The 20,840-nt window shown below is 36.6% G+C and overlaps 1 protein-coding gene across 1 annotated transcript in view; it reads right to left on the bottom strand.

Annotated features, from left to right (window-relative positions):
- PTPRO (protein tyrosine phosphatase receptor type O) overlaps window positions 1-20,840 on the bottom strand; it is a 234,863-nt gene that overhangs the window by 89,648 nt on the left and 124,375 nt on the right. Inside the window, exons 2-4 of the mRNA XM_028491495.2 lie at window positions 18,017-18,290; window positions 3,184-3,342; window positions 1,306-1,458 (exon numbers count right to left, since the gene is read on the bottom strand). Of these exons, the coding sequence (XP_028347296.2) occupies window positions 1,306-1,458; window positions 3,184-3,342; window positions 18,017-18,290 (586 nt within the window). The remainder of the gene's footprint in view (window positions 1-1,305; window positions 1,459-3,183; window positions 3,343-18,016; window positions 18,291-20,840) is intronic.

Raw genomic sequence — 20,840 nt, 5'->3', positions numbered from 1 at the left:
AAACTGAGTCTCTGTCACTAGATCTTTCTTACAAAAAAAGCAACTATAGTGTTTTTATAGCTATCAAGGTAAAAATACTCCCTACGACATAGTTGCACTTAGGAGAGTTAAATGTCTGAATTGCCTTCAGAAACAATAACATGCATGTTGGAAATATGGCTTCACTCCTCATCTCTCTAAAGTAAAAACTATGCACACAAAATGAGTTTATGAACTATGGAATCATACTTTTGTAGTGGTAGAAAGTTATGAAGGCACACTGCATGGTCTCTACCTGCAAAAGATTGTGTGCATCGTGCAAATAGCAGCTCGACTCTCACCTCTTCTATGAACTTCTAATAAAAACTAATCTCTCCCTCCTTTGTGCTGTTATATAAGTTTGTACCTCTTTAATAATATTTATTATTGCATTCTGCCTTGTATGAGTGCCAGTAGTACCTCTACCATTTTTGAGAATAGGGAACCATCTCACCAGACTTTGTCTTCACCTCTGCCAGTACTTTAAACAACTCCCAGGTAAAAGATGCTCAACTAGTTTCTTTACTTGAATAATGAAAACTACAAGTAGAATCTTAGATGTTGATGTGAGGTGAATAAAATTTGGCTGAAATATTTTCTTTGCTTTGGCCTAATTAATAAGAATTCAGATTTTTTCAACACATCTTAGAATTTCAGAATGGCAGGGTCTCAGAGGTGATCTATTATAACACATTCCCAATGTTTGTAGGAATCGTGTCTCCTGCATTCCTATTGAATACTTGAGGACATTAGGCATGAACAAATATCGGTCGTATTGGTATTGGCAATGGATATTTAGTATGTGTATATATTACCCATCCATTCTTCCATCTACATACCATCTATCTATCTATTCATCCATCCATCCATCCTATGATTGTGCTTCATATTAGTGATGCTACTAAAATTAATAATCTGATAATCTGTAGTAGAACCTCTCACATCTGTTCTTCTGTCATATGAGTATTTTGTCAGGTTATAAAATAACTGATGCGTACTTGATCCAGTTAAATTACTTAATTATAACTTTTGGTAGTATCACACAATTTTTTTAATTCAAAGATGATAAATCTATGATTTCATTGACATATTTAAAATTTTTCTTATTGAATATTTTGCTCAATTCCTTTTGCATTGATAGAAAATTTGTTTTAGGTTACTAAAATACATATTTATTTTCTTTCTTAGCTCTGGAACAGAATTTTCCTTAGAATGATAGAAATTATATATATAACAACATATAATTTAATTATTTTTTCACTTAATTTGATTCTTTGGAAGACTTACCAGTTCTGTGCTGTTTGGGTTCATGACTGATACCGCTGTACTCCACAAGAGTGCTTTTATTAAAAGTTGCCTCAGATACCAGCTGAAAGGTGATATTACTATAACATATTCCTGGCAGCCAGTGATTAAATACTGTTTTTCCCTTAAAGAAATCTGAGAAAAAAAAAACAATTATATTAAAATTTCAGTTTCCTAAATGCCACACACTTCTAGAAAGTTCTGCACAATTATGACTAACTATCCATAAAATAATATTTCCTGCAACTTCTGGCATGGTCAGTAATAAAAAATTGATATAAGGTTAGAGATGAAAATTTGGATTTTTTTGGACACAAACTGAAAGGCTTTTTCTGCAAGAATTGGATACAATTGGAATTAAAATTTTATTATAAGAACATTTGATGTATTAAGTGGAGAAGATAACATATAGAAATTGTAGAGATTAAGTTTCTGCTAGCCATTTACTTTAAGATAAAAACCCAAGGTATTTTGCCAATTTATGACTTAGGAAAAAATAATTTTACAAGAAATGTTTTCACTAGTCTCACTTGTAGAATATAGCCTATTTTAAAAATAAAACAGTTTGTCATTTGGCAGATAGAATCTGCTTGAAAACAGAAGAAAATAAAAAATTTGAATTTTATTTGGAAAATAATAATAAATTTAAAAATCCAATCCAAGTTAGAAAGAAATGAGAGAAACAAAAATACCACTTATTGAATGAAAAACCAAAAATAATTTTAAATTAATTAAATTTAAAAAGAGAGTATATTAATTAACTTATTTTTAAACTCATGGCATTTAGCTCAACAAAAGTTTCAGTGACTACTTTTCAATTATTTCTGAACTTATATTTGCATGTGATCAAAAAGCAAATAAGGTCCCAATTATTAATTTGCAGATAATCTGTTTTCATTGAAAATAATGCAGTAATTTATGGAGTCTATTTATGTTTATTTGATTTTTTTTTAAGTTTAAAAACCCTGTAAATTCACTGCATATATTTTAAACAATGTCTCATTAAAAAACATCCATGGAAGATTCAGGAGTTTGTAAAAGCAGCAAGTCAAAGTGAGATATTTCTGGATATCATGCCCTATGTGGTTGAGTACCTATCCTCTACTTAGTTTCCAGTTACAACTAGTCAAATTTGAGACCATCATCTATACTCTCTGCAGATAAATATTATGGTGCTGGGTCCTGAGAATATTTCCATTTCCCCAGTTCAGTCCCCAAAGGCCCTCCCTCCTTCTCTCCCTATCCCTCTCCCTCTTGACCTGCCTCTGTCCCTGAAAAGTTGAGTTCTTTAGAAATTATTAATTCCCCTAGGCTCTCCTCTCTCTCAAGATCCCATCAAGCCAGTAAAAATAGTGAAACGAATTTTGGAATATTAATGCAATCATTTAGCTAGTCATACAGATAAATATATACAAAGGAACGAAAAAGCATTGTCTTTTGCATTTGAGAATAATCTTGGACCATCTCCAAGTGAAACTTTGGGAAAGGCACCTCTCTATCTTCCCAGTTCTAGAAGTGCCCTAACACACTCAGAATGTCTGGTTCTTTAGAGTCATGTGTCATGCGTAAGCATAAGAAAAACTCAAATTATTGTGACTCACATGTTATTCTTGCCAAATATTATTCCTGCATGTCTGGTGCAGGAAACAAATTCAAACTTAAATTTAGAAGCACCTCACTTAACCATTTCTTTCTAAGACTCCTCATAACAATATTTTCATGCATCAGTAACTATTTTTATTGGTTCATTTATGACCAAATAGTGAATTATAAGACCTCTTCAGAGCAAGAGCAAGACCATTTGGCAAAAATGATGTAAAAGTAATAGTCATCATTTTTCATCTTCCTTTTGCCTCTTACCTTTATATAGCATTGTCCGGAAGTCTTTACCTTCCCAGTAGCTTATGTTTACTCTTGTGAAAACGTTATATTTTTCTGGATAATGAATTTCAAACAGGACTCCTGTTTCAGGAGAAGGTTTATAGTCATATATTGAAACACTGGTTACGGGAAGAGGTTCTGCAGAAGGAAAGTTAATGGAGAAAGGGGAATTAAGAAAAGAGCAAAAGGCCATTATCAATACTTGGAAGGGCCAAGGATTACACCTATTAGAATTTTACACATATTTTTATTATCTGTAAGACACTAAACTCCTCAGTACTCCTGAATTGAGTGTTCTCCTTAGCAGTAATTAATGATGCATATTTTAAATAGTGATTTCTGCCTTTCAAAGAACTTTCATATTCATTTTTCCATTTGCCTTTTGCAACAACCCTGAGATCTAGGAAGATCAAATATTAATATCATCATTCAACGTATAAAAATAATGATAGCTCAGACTTTAAATTACTTGTCAAAGGTAATTTAACAAGGACATGGCAGAGTCTGTATCTCCAGATTCCTAGTTCATTTTTCTTTTTCCCAAGCCAAGAAAATTTGACAATAATAGACGAGTAGCAGAAAATACATTTTGGCTCTAACCAAGGATAAATGTTTCAATAATCAGTTATTTCTTTGTGTGAATTTAGCACTTTTTTTATGTTAAGTATAACATTGCAAACCATCCTATGTTGTGAGGATTATAGTTTATGATGTTCATCAAACTATTCTTTCCACAGAAATTTAAAAATGTTTATTTCTATTTTGCAAGAGTTGTTAATTCATCACAAAACTTTGTAAATACTCATTTTTTTAATAACTGTGATTGATGTATGTCTGCATCTCCTCCACATCCCACCCTACAGCCAAAGTCTTGTAAAGTGCCAGAGGCCCCTCGCCCTTCAGTAGGAACTACTGGATAAGTTTTACTTGCACTCATTTCATTCAAGAAAATATTTTAAATAATTTGGCTTGGAGTCAACTCTTGTATTATAGAAAAATTGATTTTAATTCAAAATTTTAGAATTGAGAGGATTCTTGGACATCTATAGCCTAAATGAAATATCCTTAGTTTAAATTTTATACTTTGAAAATTTCAGTTTCAATAACATAAGAAACCAAAGTTGACTTAGTTCATTCAACAAATAATTATCTACTTTGTCTCAATCTGCAGCTAAATATCTTTCATTTTGTTCTTCAGTATCTCAACCTATTTTTTCTTTTGACTGATGAGATCCAGGGAAGACTGAAAATACATGTTAAAATTCTTAATTTTTTCCTGGAATTTTCTCATAAACCAAGCCAACATCTATAAAAAAGTTGGAGGGCCTTCAGATTGCAGCATATATTGGGATCATGTCCCTGTAGACTACGTTCAATGTTCTCTGGTTAGAATGTTTCTATTTTATCTTTGTCTCATCCTTGGTTTTCCTACTTAAAGGGAGAACAGAGTGAACTCACTTAAGTGTCATGTAAAGAAACCAGCAAATCAAGCCCTGAAGACGCTGAGTATTTCTCTTCGATTAATCCCAAAGAAGTCTTGAACCATTTGAAGATCTTTCTTCCAACTCAGTCTAATTACTAACCCAGGGAGTCTACACAATCCACTTATTGACTCTGGATATGAGAAACAAAATGAAAGCTAAGAGCAAACAGCAGCCACAGAGCCATAACTCTTCCACTGCTGCAGCCCAGTTTCACATCCTTACCAGGGGTTTGTCTACTGGAAAGAGAAGTTAGAGGTCCACTCAATCTTTCATGCCCTGAGTTAGGAAGTCTGCACATCAAAGCCATAGTCAAACTTTGAAATTCAAGAGATACAGGAGGATTAGAGCATAGATATTTTATTTTGTGATTTTTCTGTTAGCTGTGCCAACTACTTAAATTTTAAACTAAGAAAATTTTTTAAATGCCTACTTACATGTTTGCTTCCTGTATTTCCCTCAGCTTCAACATATATAACCCAGGTGTAAATTCTAAAGTCCATGCCCAGGCATTTTTGAGGTATATTCAATACAAGAATTACTGTTTTCTAGAACTCAAATGCATTCTCTAGAAATATTTTACCATCTCTCCAGTTACTTCCCTCATTGTTTTTCTTTTTGAAAAATTAAGGGATGTGGCATAAACCAGAGCTGTAATTACTCATGTGTTTTTCAGTGATGACAAGGTAAAATCTTGATCTAATTCATTACTCCTTTCTCTGCCAACTACCCTGTTATACTTCCCTTTCTTGTTTTAGGAACCAGGTGAGACTGGACAGAGAAATGTTGTTTAAAAATAGAAATCATTTATTATCTTCATTTATTACTTTTTTGTCTTTAGTTTTTCCTTTTTAATTAAAAAAATTAATCATTACAAAATATAGTTGAAATTCCCCCATATAACTTGCCCTGATCCCATTTGCCTCCCATAATTTGGCCAGAGGTAGATTATTACTCTGAATATGGTGTTTCTCTTTCCATGCATGTTTTTCACTTTTACATTTATAAGTGTCCAATATTCATATGGACTATTACTTCACATACTTTAAAATGTTATGTTGATGGTATATTGTACATATGATTCTGCTGCTTACTTTTTGTCACCTAACATCGTTTTTGAGATTTGTCTGTCTTGATGTATCTCTAGAAAATTTAGTGTCCATTTTACAACTATACAAACAATATAATTTATCTGTTTTTTGTTGTTGTTGTTATATAGGTTGTTTTCAATCACTCACTTTTGCAAATAATGCTGCAATAAATGTTTTGGGAAATGTTTCCTTAGGTTGGACATCCTGGATAGTAGAGTATGCACATCTTCAACTGTATGTGATATTGTGAAAATGTTTTCTAACATTATGTCAATTATCTATCAGTTGTGTGTGATAGTTCTTGTTTCTCCATATTCTTTTTCCAACACTTGCTTGTATCAGTCTATTTTTTTAATTAATTAATTTTATTTTATTTATTTTTTTGGCTGTGTTGGGTCTTCATTGCTGCACATGGGCTTTTTCTAGGTGCGGTGAGTGGGGGTTACTCTTCACTGCGGTGCGTGGGCTTCTCATTGTGGTGGCTACTTTTGTTGCAGAGTGCAGGCTCTAGGCCTGTGGGCTTCAGTAGTTGTGGCACGTGGGCTCAGTAGTTGTGGCTCACGGGCTCTAGAGCGCAGGCTCAGTAGTTGTGGCTCATGGGCTTAGTTGCTCCGCAGCATGTGGAATCTTCCCAGACCAGGGCTCGAACCTGTGTCCCCTGCATTGGCAGGCGGATTCTTAACCACTGCACCACCAGGGAAGTCCAGTCTTTTTAATTTTTGTCACTCTGAAGTCTGTGAAATTTTGTCTCTTAATTTCCTGTTCACAAAAAAGATTGAATATCTTTTCATATGTTTACCTGTCATTCGGCTTCCCTTTTCTTAAAATCATTTGTTTGATACCCTTGCCTGTTTCATGGATTCTTTTTCCATATTTTCCTGCTAATTTCTAATGCAACCTTTGTCATCTACCACTTCCCCATTGTCATTTTTTATTGTGTCCTGTGCCTTTCATCTGGATACATTTTTCTTCTTGCTGAAACATATAATTTAATAGTTATTTAAGTTAGAGTATGGGTGTTAAATTCTCCTAGGCTCTGTATACAAAAAAAATTTCTTTATTCTTGATGTAGTTTAGCGGGGTATAGAATTCTGGGTAGACTGATTTCCCCTCAGCACTTTGAGGATATTGCTCCATTGTCTTCTTGCTCCAGTTATTGCAGAAGAGAAAGCTTCTGTTAGTCTAATAGTTATTCCTTTGTGGATACTATGCTTTTTGTCCATTAGTATGTTCTAAACTTCTAATTTATTTTTATTTATGCTCGATCATCTGCAGTTTCACCATCACATATCTAGGTATGGTCTTAGTTTTGAATTATGGTCTAGGTACTTGGAATGCTTTGTCAATCTGTGGATTCATGTCATTCTTCAAGTCTTGGAAATAATAATTTCTTCAAATATTGTGCCAATCATCCCCTCCATTTTTTTCTTAATCTCTTAATCTCCTTAGTTAGAATCTCTCCACCTCCATATCTCTGGGAGTATTGTCTCACTGTGCTAAATCATGGGACAAGGACACAGTATCATCTTTCAATTTACTGACTTTATTTAATTTTTATTAGTACAGAATTTATCCCATCTATTGAAGTTTTTCAATTAATTAACATTAAATTTGATTAATTAAATTAATTTTACCTAGTTTAACCAATTAAAATATTAAATTAAATGATTGTATTTTTTATTTTTAAAATTTAAAATTTATATTTATTCTGTATGTTTCTGTTTTATTTTTGCCAATTTTTGTTTCATTATTCCTTAATTCTTTTTTAATATGTGTAATTCTTTCATTTATCACTTTCTATATCATAACATACTGTAAATTTTTGTTACATTGCTACATAAAATATAATACAAAATGTTATAATAATTTTCATGCCTATTTTTTTAGCATAGATTTCTTTGTGTGTTCTAAAATATAAGCCCTAGACCAAATTTTGTTTTCTCATTGCCCCATTTCTTGTTTTTTCCTCACTGCTTTGAGGCAGTTTAGCATCCTTTCAGCTCACCAGAATCTGCAGTCTAGAACCAGGGCATATAACATTATTTTGGGGTTCTTCATATTGTGGATGATATAGTGGTTTTCACAAATTCATTCTCTGAGTCAGAGGGTAACTAAGCTTGGTCCTTGGTAGTAAGAATGTGTGTCCCTTGCCTGTATCCTTAGGCCTCCATATGTGCTTTTTTTTCACAAGCAGGAAGAATCTTTACTCCAAGCTCTGGGCCATATCTAATTTAGAGCAATTCAAGCCTTCCTCCTCTACAGGGGCCTAGATTCAGTACTGTCTCCTTTCAGACCCAGAGCACAGGGGTCCCATGACTTCAGCCTACTTCCCTACTTTGAGTTTCTGATTAATGGAGACACCTATCTTATTTTTGAGCCTGGAAATATACTTCTGTTTTTCTTTTCACTTTCTGGTGGGAGCACAGAGTGTATGACCTAGCAGGACTTTACTGCATTATTTTTACTAAAAATCCTACCATGAGGTTCCCATTTTTTCTTTTAATAAAAAACTTAAAAATGACATTTAATATCATTATTATTTCCTCATTAGGCATTCCATGTAATAAAAACTGATGTTCAAATTGAAGAATATTTTCTGTTCCTTCATTATCTTTGAACCATTCATACAGATCATAAATAGGAAGATTTTTAAAGTTCTGGATGTGGCTATCTTAGAAGACGAAAAAACAGAAGCAAATGTGGAGCAAATACTGTTTCAAGAAAGCAGAGGTAGCCTTGAACTTATTAGTATCTGCTAAGTGCTAAGAGGTGCTTCTTTCTGCGATTGCTCTGTTTTGAGGAACTAAAACTAAAAAAAGCTGTTGAGTCAGTGATCAGTATCCTTTGCTTTCAATGTGACCAACCTAAGAACATGTGTCTTCTGACATAGCCCTCTTGCGGGAGATGAACATGGGATTAGTCCCTCACTTCTGATGGCAGGAGTAGGGAAAAGGGACCAATCTAGGTCCCAGGCCAGAGCTCTTGTAATATGTATTGATGATAATTTGAGACCTGACCTGATGGTTCAGCTATATCCCAGCAGGCCACTGAGGTGAGCTGGCTGCAGCAGCCACCCATGGTCCAGGAGGATGGTTACCATTACACCCACTAACTTAGTTTGAGTCTCCATCATTTCTTTAGTAGGAGAGCAAAATTTGCCACCCCAAAATGTATCTCTTTGCAATGAGGAGTAACTTAGGCTGAGTATTTTTAAGAAAAAGAAGACTCAGGAAGAACCCTTAATCTTCCCCATAACTGCCTAAAAGAATTTAGGTAGAGGGCCTGTTCCTGGAATAGAGCTGTCACCAGAGGTATTTGCACAGAAAATGGGCTGGAAGTGGCAGGGGAAACTCAGCAGGGCCTGGAGATCAGACTCCACTCTGTGTCCCATTGTCTCTGCACAGCCCAGCAAACATTTGTTTACCAAATGTTTACTTTTCCATCTCCAGGTCAATTGCCTTCCTCCCCTTTGTAGTACCAAACCACCACCCCGGCATCCTCTTTTGTCTTTAGCTGAAGATGGTCTTTAAGGTGAAGGTTTTGGCCATTTTGATGAGTTATCAGTTTTCCTGGGTCTCTCCCATGCATACATGTTATTACATTTTAGTTTTGATTTTCTCTTACTAATCTCTCACATCAATTTAATTCTTTTTTTTCATATGGTATTTGTCTTTCTCTTTCTGACTTACTTCACTTAATATGATAATCTCTATGTCCATCCATGTTGCTGCAAATGGCATTATTTCATTCTTTTTTATGGCTGAGTAGTAGTCCATTGTGTATATGTACCACATCTTCTTTATCCATTCCTCTGTCGATGGACATTTACGCTGTTTCCATGTGAATAGTGCTGTCTCTGCCACAATACTTGGAGCATCAACTCCAGAAACTGTATCTTATTCATCCTTTTGTTCCCAGACTCTAGAATGGTGTTACATATGCTGCAAATATTTGTTGAGTCCAATTTAATTCTTAAGCCAGCCAGAAGAACATAGAAGGGTAGAGGAAAATTCTTCCTCTGTGATACTTTCCTGGAATATTTAAATAGCTTTCTGAATTATTCTTCCTGCCTCCAATCTCATCTTAATTTTTCTTATTTACTTCTGTTCAAAACTTTTAAGCCTGCAAGCTACTTGATACTCTCACTTTTGTCGGAGTCTCTGACTTACACCTGTCACCTTCACCTCACTGACTTTTCCCCTCCTGATCTCTTTTGGTTCTCTTTTGCTCCCAACCCGTTGAGTAATTTTCTATTTAATGCCATTGGTATTAATTAAATTTATTGATCTTATACCAGGTGCTGCACACTTTGTTAAGGAGTTTATTTAAAAATTTTTTATTGCAAAAAAAATTTACATTATTTAATAGCAACCTCTACCAAATCAGTAATCTATAGCCCGCAAACCAAATCTGGCCTGCCACATGTTTTTGTATGATTTATGAGCTAAGAATGGTATTTACAGTTTAAAATGGTTGATAAATATCGACAGAAGAATACTATTTCATGACATATGAAAATTATACGAAATTCAAATTCTGGTGTCTTTAAAGTTTCCTAAGAACACAGCCATGCTTATTTGTTTACATATTATCTATGGCTGCTTTTCTGCAGAAATAGTGGAGTTGAATGATTGCAACATAGATTATATGGTCCACAAAGCATAAAATATTTATTACCTAGGCCTTTACAGAAAAAGTTTGCTAACCTCTGGAACAGATTATAAGTTAGAAAACTAAGAGAATGTAATAATCTGCCAACGTCTACATTACGGTTTCCAGTTTTCTTTGGCACTAAAGTTCATGCTTTGATCCACTATTCAAAATATCTGTGTGATAATTTGTCCATTCCAATGCAGGATTCAGGATCCTGTGGCTTGCAGTTTTGTTACAAGAAGGAGATTTCCCCAATCAAATCATATTATGTCATTTCTTTGCATAAGATGTATCCTCATTCCTCAGCACTTTGAGGTTAAGGTCTAAACTCCTTTGTAAAGTATTCAAGGCTCCTCCCAACTTTTCTAGACACCTTTCCCTTTATTTTCTGGAATCACAGGTTCTTGCCACCTTCACTCTTGAAGTTCACCGGTGTGCCATGCTATGCCCCCATTCTTTCTACCTATGATTCCCTTTAACTCTGATTGTGACATCTTCCATTCTATATTCATTTGGCAAGTTTTCACTAATTTTTAAATAATTGTTTCTTCTTCCCAGTGCTCCCTAAGAAGGCTGGGCATTCTCTTACATAATTCTTTTACAGCACTTATATATTTGTAATGTTTTGTTTGTCTTTTCCACTACTATATACAATCTCTGAGTGTGGGTATTTTATTTTTATTTCTCTGCCACCTAGGACATAGCGTAAAGAATGTAGGTAATACATAAAATAAAAACTCATGCATTATTTTTATTATCATGGATGAATTTGTATGGAATATTATATTTGTAGAGTGTCCCCATGTGTGTTCTGCAATGTTTACAGCCACTATCTCTAAGACTTTGCAAACACAGGGGACAGTAGTGTGTAAATAGCATTTCCCAAATTTTTAAGCAATTGTTTTCATGTATTATTTTATCTATTGAGAAACTACTCCATCTCTCTAATGTGCACATTATATACTGAAGGCTCTCAATCAATTAAATATTAATCAGAAGTCAGAGCCTAAGGGTTATGAAACCCTTTTGAACTGGCCAAATGACTTGTTTGTGCTGAATTTATTCTTTGCCATGTTCCTCAGCTTTCTCTGAGAGCGCCAGACTCAGAACAATTGTAGAGAAATATCAAAGGACTGCCCCAGGGCCAATTGCTTTGTCATTGCTTATTTCATGAAGACAAAGATCTAACACAGAATAAATGACTGTAACAAATGTACCCTTTTATCCTCAATGTGTCAACTATGGGAGCAGATCCTACAAATGTTTCCTAAACTTCCAAGAAAAGCTTCCCCTTAGAAAAATAAAGATGGCAAAAATACATCATTAACTGATAAATAATGCTAATTTTAGAGCTCAAAAGTAATCTTAGTCATCATGTATTTTAATACTCTCTTTTTAAAAGAAGGAAGCTGAAACCCATCACCTCATGCCTAATGTCACAGAAATATTTGTGCATTAACCCCCAGTTTTTATATGCCCAACCTATTATTGCTTTAAAAATCTGGGACGGTGTAATTGAGTATTTAAAAATAGAGTAGAAGGTGAGAGACAATAAACCATCATTAGTCAATTTTTACTCTTTAGATATCAATGTAAATTTCCTCTTCTGCTTAAGATATAGAAAACTGCAAGTCAATGCTATCCTCCTGTTAGGGGAAACACTGACTAAAATCGCCCGCCCTGGCCAGGCACCATAGTAGCCCCTTGCATGAGTTATCTTAAACAGGAGGTCCTGGTAAGGAATGTGGAACTAACAAGCTACCACGAACTGGAAGAATTCTGGGAAGGTCAAAAGGAGGGAGGAGATGCCAGTCCATATGTCCTACCAACCTCCCAGAATCCTCCTCGCTGGAATCCATCTTGGATGAGCGATGCCGGTGCCACCAGGAAGGACCCTGAGTCAGAATGATTGGCCAGAGATAACGGGAAGCTAATCCCATCACCGTAAAACCCGAGACTGCGAGCCACGTGGCAGAGCAGTTCTCCTGGGCTCCCTTACCGTTCTACTCTCCACCCGGGCGCCCCTTCCCAATCACGTCTCTTGCTTTGTCAGCACATGTGTTTCCTCGGACAGTTCATTTCCTAGTGTTATTAATCAGAAGTCAGAGCCTAAGGGTTATGAAACCCTTTTGAACTGGCCAAATGACTTGTTTGTGCTGAATTTATTCTTTGCCATGTTCCTCAGCTTTCTCTGAGAGCGCCAGACTCAGAACAATTGTAGAGAAATATCAAAGGACTGCCCCAGGGCCAATTGCTTTGTCATTGCTTATTTCATGAAGACAAAGATCTAACACAGAATAAATGACTGTAACAAATGTACCCTTTTATCCTCAATGTGTCAACTATGGGAGCAGATCCTACAAATGTTTCCTAAACTTCCAAGAAAAGCTTCCCCTTAGAAAAATAAAGATGGCAAAAATACATCATTAACTGATAAATAATGCTAATTTTAGAGCTCAAAAGTAATCTTAGTCATCATGTATTTTAATACTCTCTTTTTAAAAGAAGGAAGCTGAAACCCATCACCTCATGCCTAATGTCACAAAAATATTTGTGCATTAACCCCCAGTTTTTATATCCCCAACCTATTATTGCTTTAAAAATCTGGGACGGTGTAATTGAGTATTTAAAAATAGAGTAGAAGGTGAGAGACAATAAACCATCATTAGTCAATTTTTACTCTTTAGATATCAATGTAAATTTCCTCTTCTGCTTAAGATATAGAAAACTGCAAGTCAATGCTATCCTCCTGTTAGGGGAAACACTGACTAAAATCGCCCGCCCTGGCCAGGCACCATAGTAGCCCCTTGCATGAGTTATCTTAAACAGGAGGTCCTGGTAAGGAATGTGGAACTAACAAGCTACCACGAACTGGAAGAATTCTGGGAAGGTCAAAAGGAGGGAGGAGATGCCAGTCCATATGTCCTACCAACCTCCCAGAATCCTCCTCGCTGGAATCCATCTTGGATGAGCGATGCCGGTGCCACCAGGAAGGACCCTGAGTCAGAATGATTGGCCAGAGATAACGGGAAGCTAATCCCATCACCGTAAAACCCGAGACTGCGAGCCACGTGGCAGAGCAGTTCTCCTGGGCTCCCTTACCGTTCTACTCTCCACCCGGGCGCCCCTTCCCAATCACGTCTCTTGCTTTGTCAGCACATGTGTTTCCTCGGACAGTTCATTTCCTAGTGTTAGACAAGAGCCCACTCTCGGGCCCTGGAAGGGGTCCCCCTTCCTGCAACATCCCAACATCCAACAACGGGAAGAAAAAGCCAAATAATCCATGAGACACCATTTTTCTTGTGTCTATCAGAGAAATAAGATTGCAAGGCAACCAAATGAACTAAATTCTAAAGACAAGCCCCTCTGAGGAGAAAAGGGACACGTTAATTGTTTTACCTTTAGTAGGGCATGGCAGAAAGAAGGGGCACCATTAAAGCAGGACAGAAGAAAGCAACTAAAATTTTCCTGATCCAGAAAGGTGGAGGGTGTTCTAAATAACAGTTTAGACAGCTCTGTCCAAGAAGGTAGTTACCAGGCTCCTGTGGCTATTTAAATTAAACTTAGAATGAATCAAAATTAAATAAAATTTAAAATGAAGGGCTACTGTACTGGACAATGCAGATACAGAACATTTCCATCATCCAAAAGTTCCGTCCAGAAGTATAGGACAGAGCTGGTTTAAAATGAGTGGGGCTCCCAGGCACAAGTGAAGCCCACTTCTCTCTAGCCCTTTACATGGGCCTCCGTCAGGTGCTCAGGAGAAATACTGATGGCCAGAGAGCCACCCTCCTACCCTCCAGGACACAGGGATGCAAGTGATATTTAGCACCATTAAGAGATCAAGGAGAAAACTTAATTCCCTGGACTTTTTAAAAATACAAAGCAAAACGCTTAATGCCTTGGGGAGAGGTAGAAGTTCTTTCCCTCTCAGTTCACTGGCAAAGATCTTCCTACTTCTGGGGGACAGGTAGAAGTAAAAGACGTATATTCCTGAGTCAAGGGCAGAAACAGCCTTGGACCCATGATCTTCACGCACTGATAGAAGGTAGAGTTCTGCTACTATGGGGAAGAGGCAGGAGACTGTCCAACCCAAGACCATCTACAGATTTAAGGTAGACTTTGTCTGTGAGTGTATAGCAAGGGGTAGGAATGCTGAGGATGCCCCACTTAGCATCACAACGTCTGCCTAAGCCTGAGGCTGGACCAGGAGAACCAAGATCCTCCCCCATCCCCCCAAAAGTTAGCACTAGTAAAAAGTCCAAAGGGAGAGGCAAAATCATGGATCCCTTCTGTGGTGCATGTGTTCAGGACTTGCTGAACATTGAGGGTAGAACTGGAACACCGAGAAACACCTTCTGTCACTGCTGGCAACCTACCATTGACCAGAAGAATTTGAAGTCTGTGATGAACTGTAGGTTAATAGTACTTTAAACTGAGCTCAACTATTGACTAGAGTGACTCAACTCCTCACACGAACAGCCTAGCAATATGGAAGATTTAAGTTAAATTCAACAATATACTTAATTGCATTAAATATAAATGATCTAAGCTTGTACTGTTTAAATTGGTAACCACTAGCCACATATGGCTCTTGAGCACTTAAAATAAGGCTAGTGCCACTGAGAAACGGAATTTTAAATTTTATTTATTTTAATTATACTTAAGAGTAAAAAATGTGTGAATTTTTATATCCGGATTATATACTTGAGCAATAAAATATTGCCTGGCTTATCAGTAAACAAAGGATGTCACAGTCATCAGGGATTGCAGCCACCGCCAAAGGTGAGCTGGTGAGCCCTGAGGGAACTCAGGAAGGGAACAAAGAATGCCTGTCATCTAGCAGCCATCAGACTGCAGCCACTCCCGATGGTGAGCCCTGAGGAAACTCAGGATGTGAAAACAGAGGATTTCAGGTAGCTGAAGTGCGTATCCAAGGAATGATTTCAGTGAGCCCAGACTCTTGCATCTTCCCATACATAGAAGAGTGTTAAATTCCTTAACTAGTTTTCTTTTATTAACAATAATCTTTTGTTCCTACTACCTGCCTTTTGTTGCAAAACTCCTATATATCCTAGCTCCCCCCTCACCTCCTTGGAGCAGTTTTCTCAGGGTTACTTGAGACGCTGCCTCCCAGGCTTGAAGTCCTCGGTAAGTCCACCGAAGAAAACATAACACTCAACTTTTAGGTTGTGCATATTTTTTTTAGTCGACATACTGAAACAATAATATTTTGAATGTAATGGGTTAAGTAAACTATGTTATTAAAATTAATTTCACCTTTTCAGAAAGTTTCTTAATGTGTCTAGCAGAAAATTTAATATTACATATGTGGTTAACATTCTATTTTTATTGGCTAGTGCTAGTCTAAGCACTCCAATTAAAAGGCAGAGATTTTCAGATTGGGGAAAAAAGCAAGATCCAACTCTATGCTGTTTACAAGAAACCCATTTACATATAAAGATATAAGTAGGCTAAAATTAAAAAGATGAAACAGGTATACCATGAAGATACTTATCAAAAGAAAACTAAAATGTCTATATTAATATCAGCCATAATAGACCTCAACACAAGGCATATTATTTGGTATGAAGGGTGACATTGTATATAGATAAAAAGGTCAGCTCATCAAAAAGACATGGTAATCCTAAAAGTATTGTATTTGCACCTAACAACGTAACAACAGAACTTCGAACTAAAGCATAAACTAAAAGAAGTGAAAGGAGAAATAGACAAATCCATTCCGTCAGTCATTGTTAGAACAAACTGACAGCAAATCATTAGGGTATAGAAGACTTGAACAACCTACCTGACCTAATTGACATTTATTGAAACTTCACCCACCAAGTGTTCACAGAAAGCACAAGAGAGGCCATGTTGGGGGCCATAAGACAAATCTCAACAACTTTCTGGGCATTGAAATTGCACAGAGCATGTTCTCTGATCACAACCACAGTCACCTAGAAATCAATAAGGAGATCTCTGCAAAATCGTCCAAGTTTTGGACATTCAACAACACAATTCCTAGCCCACATATCAAAGAAGAAATCACAAAAGAAAATAGAAAACATGTTGAGTAGAACTTACTGCACGTGCTAAAATATCAACAAGATATTCCAGAAATCTTTCACCATCTACTTAACACATTTCTTCGTGAACCATTAACTAAAGGGCCGACTCCTCCAACTTTGATCCAGAGTGGCTGAGTGCCTGCTAATGAGTGTTGGGTCAGCCACAGTCACTAGTTTTAGTTTGCTCTGTGGCTTAGCCTTTTTTTTCCTGGTTCCTTTTCTTGTTACTTGCTCAGCTAAATTGGATTACTATTTACCGATCACCATGTAAGCATAAGGGTCATGCTAGGTCATGCTTATGAAGTTATGAAGATGAGTAAGGCAGAGCTTCTGATTCCGAGTGTTATATTATAGGCATTATACACCTAGATCTGCTGCCTGGTTCTATTAGCTCTTAATTCTCCATTTCTGGAGCTTGTTTAAGCCAGCATTTTACCAGGCAAGTCCTTCCTTTAATTCAGCTTGGTCCTAGATTTGTTCATTATATGTATAAACCTTGAAGGTCTTGGGTCTGTGCCATTCCTAATTTTTAGAACTCAGTACAGATCCTGGAACTCTGCCAAGGGAAACTTTAATTAATTTTTGACAGACATGTTAAAAATATGTCCTCTAGCTTGATTCTGAGTTCTTGCTTCTTGGTGTTTCTCTTTCCTTTTATCCCAACAGAAAATAGCACTATGTCCTTTTCCTTAATTGTGGCCAGAAAGATCACGTATAGATGGCAATTAAAAGATTGCAACCACTGGAACAAAGAGCAAAAAGAACTTTGCTGAGACATTGCATTGCTCTAGTGATAAACTCTACCATCTTATAGATAACAGTTTTTCTTCCATACATCAACATACACAGTAGAGCCGAATTTTACTTTGAGATTATGTATTAAAGGCAGAGAGAAAGTGAAAATCATATGTAGTTAAAACCACTCCTAAAAATTTTCTAATATCAGCATGACCTCTTAAGACATGCGCTACTAAAGGTTAAAATGTTAATGACTTTTTTCTTGGCATTTTTCTTGGGCAGTGGAAGCCTAGGCTATTTTGAGGGTGAGGTGAGGAATAGCAACTGATAAATAACGATATCTTTTACTCTCTCTCAACTAAAAATATGTAATTTTGATTTTGAGCCAGCTAAATATTAGTATAAATTCATTGCCTCAAAAAGCAATTTGCTTGATATGAGAATATGTGTTCTAGAAAAAAAACTTAGTTATAATCATACTATTAAATTCTATAGCAGCAAATTACATCATCCAATCATGAATCTAAAATTGTCATTCAGTCTCAGAATAGGTTGACTTTTTTTGGTTTAAACACATTTTGATTAACAAAAGGTTACAGTAAAACGTGATCCAGCTTCAGCCAGAGACTGTATTCTTAAGGTAAAGCAGAACTTTGACTCTTGTCCCTTGATTTCAAGGCAATTGATCGTGCCATTCTGGGCTCTGTTTTCATGAGAACCCCCAGGGGAATACACCCAACAAAGAGACACAGAGAACAATATTGCATATGATGCTTACTTGTTAACACAGTGATTGATCTGGATGGCTTGGTAACCACATTTCCATTTACCACTACCAGAGTGATTATATAATACAGGCCATGATAACTGGCCTTAAAGATAACGGGAGGAGGCAAAGTACTGTTGAATTCCTCAAATTCGAAGAAGTAATTTTTTGATTCACCAGTTATCTTCACCACATACACAGATGATGGACTCATGACATCTGAAGCTTCTAAAGAGACTGCGATGCTGTTATCATCTTGGACAGTTACATGGAATGTTGTAGCATTCTGTTTAAGAAAAGAGAGAAAAAGGAAATGGAGGTCAAATTTCAGATTATTTTGCAATAAAATTATACTGACATAATTTCCCCAAAACTAGTGTTGTGATAAGCATTGCTTTGTGAAATAGAGTTACATAGGTATTTTAGTGTACGAGGAAAAGCAGAAAGAGGGAGATTAACCCTATTGTGGCAACTGATCTTCTCAGGCTTTTTTACTTTTAGCATTCTTCTAGATTGAAAAGCTTCTTCCGGTTCATGGATTGTGCCATGTAATAAACACAAAATAAACATCATGGAAATGTGTAATTATAAATGAATGAAAATCATCTTGGCACTCAACTTCCAGAGAAGTCCTATGGAAGGACTTTGTTTCACCTATGTTGAAGAAGCTGTACGGTTTGAAGGAAGCACTATTTACTTTGGAGGGAGTAGTCCTGCCATAGTCCTAGGAAAATTCTAGAAGAATGTTTCAAGGGAGTTATTTCCTCTCTGATGTGTCTCACCTGTCAGTTCTGGAAACTAAAATAGTCAGGGCTGAGAAACCTGTGATAATCCTCATTAAAGGTTAGCCAGTCCTTAATAAGAGAAACTAAGATGCTCTTTGAGGAAAGGACCAGACTGAGGAGCCGTGGGCGTTGATGGAAAACTCAGCAGTTAGTGGACTGAAAATTTTGCTCCAAGTCTCCAGATAAATGCTCATGAACATATTTGAAAAATCATTTGTGTAGTTGGTTTAAATATTCCTTCCTTATTTTTTCCCACGCTCCACAGGTGGAATCCGTCCTCTTCTGTTCTCTGGTCTTGACAAGACTCATAGACTTTCTAACATTTGCCATTCTGTTTTTAATTTACCTTCTGGGTATGTAGTGTCCAGGACAAGTTATTTCATTGTTCTGAGCCTCAGGTTTCTTTTCTACAAAAGTGGGACAGAAAAATTGCTGAAACTTGCCAAGGACTTACAAGGATCCAGGTACCAAGCTAGGCAGGCTATAAACATGATCATCTCATTTAATATTCAGACTTATCTCACGAGATAGATATTATTTCCATCTCAGTTTGTCACTGTGCAAACTGAGAGCCAGAAAGATTAAGTCACTTGCTCCAGGTCACTCATGTAGTCTGGACTTTTAACCACTGTACACAAGTACCAAGACTGAGCTCCACTGTTGTTCTACATGTCTTTGCCTTCTCCTCTTGACTTATTTTCCTAACATTGAGTCTGACAGACAGGATATAGCTGATAAATGTTTGTTAAATGAATGAAAGGATTGCTGGTTGCATTAATTATATGTGAGCATTCGCCTCTTAGGATTAATCTACTTATTGATTTCGGTACCTCACATATTGTCAGCAACCAAATCAAGTGTGCAAATACATCAATCCTTTAAAAGATACTGTATAGACCTAAAAACATACTGACTTTTTTTTCTTCTTATTTCATTTTTTAAGAAGTCTAGTTTTTAAAGGTCCTAGTACTTATAAAGACTATCTGGCCATTAAGAGAAGTTTAATTCTATGTTAACATTTAGTAGACTTAATTGTGTTCACGCTATTCCTACTACACTAGACTGTTAGTCCTCTAGGGCAGAGACTGCATCTTATTTCTAGCTGTGTCTCCAGCTCCAGGACCAATGCCTGGCATATGCCAGGTGGTTTGTGATCTGCGCAGGCCTGGGAAGATTTCTGTAACCTGGGATTGTCAGTACAGATTGACTCTTTAAATGTCCTTTATCCACATTTGTCTCTCATCCTCAGATACACGGGCAGATTTCTAAAACAGAGTTCTGTACTTTTGGGGCCAAACATAAAATGTGACCCATTCTCCATCGCCAGCAATCAGGTGGAACTTGAGGCTAAACCAAGCGTTGAGTATCCAGTAGCACTGAAATCTGGTTTTTATTCATTATTGATTATAGAAGTTGATTCACTAACTCAGAAAATAATAAGTTTACAGACATCAGATACACAATTACTAAGAATTTTTTGCTCTATGTTTTAACAGCCTATAAACTGGAAGTATTTATGATAATGAAAAGAGGAAAAAATAAACTCAATTTTGTAAAGTGTTTAAGAAATATATGTCTCATGTGTCATGATGCCTTGTAGACAGTTAAAGCCTCCAGGAAAAGGAACTAATCTTCCAAATGATAACAGCAGCTTTGGGGATGATTGTATCAGCCATTAAAATAAGCATTGGCCCATGTGTTCCCAGGTTGCCAAAAATAGATCAGGGTGGTCTAATCAGATTCAGTCAGTGGGACTAATGAGAATAAGGCAGCAGGCCAAGTGCAATCTAGGCAGTGAGCCTAAAAGAAATGTCATCTATGTTATTTTTTTCTTCTCTGTCCCCTTCACTTCAGCTTTTCCTAGAATCTATATTCAGGAGAAAATTCTGAATGTATGCTGCAGGCATGTCATCCCTGCTGAGAAGCAGAGCAAAAAGGAAGTATTAAAAGTAATCAAAATGGATCTGGTAGGGGGCTTCCCTGGTGGCGCAGTGGTTGGGAGTCCGGCTGCCGATGCAGGGGACGCGGGTTCGTGCCCCGGTCCGGGAGGA

Source organism: Physeter macrocephalus, chromosome 6, assembly GCF_002837175.3.
Source record: "Physeter macrocephalus isolate SW-GA chromosome 6, ASM283717v5, whole genome shotgun sequence".
NCBI classification, from domain to species: domain Eukaryota; kingdom Metazoa; phylum Chordata; class Mammalia; order Artiodactyla; family Physeteridae; genus Physeter; species Physeter macrocephalus.
The sequence above is the reverse complement of the archived record's forward strand: the minus strand, read 5'-3'. Positions and strand labels throughout refer to the sequence as shown.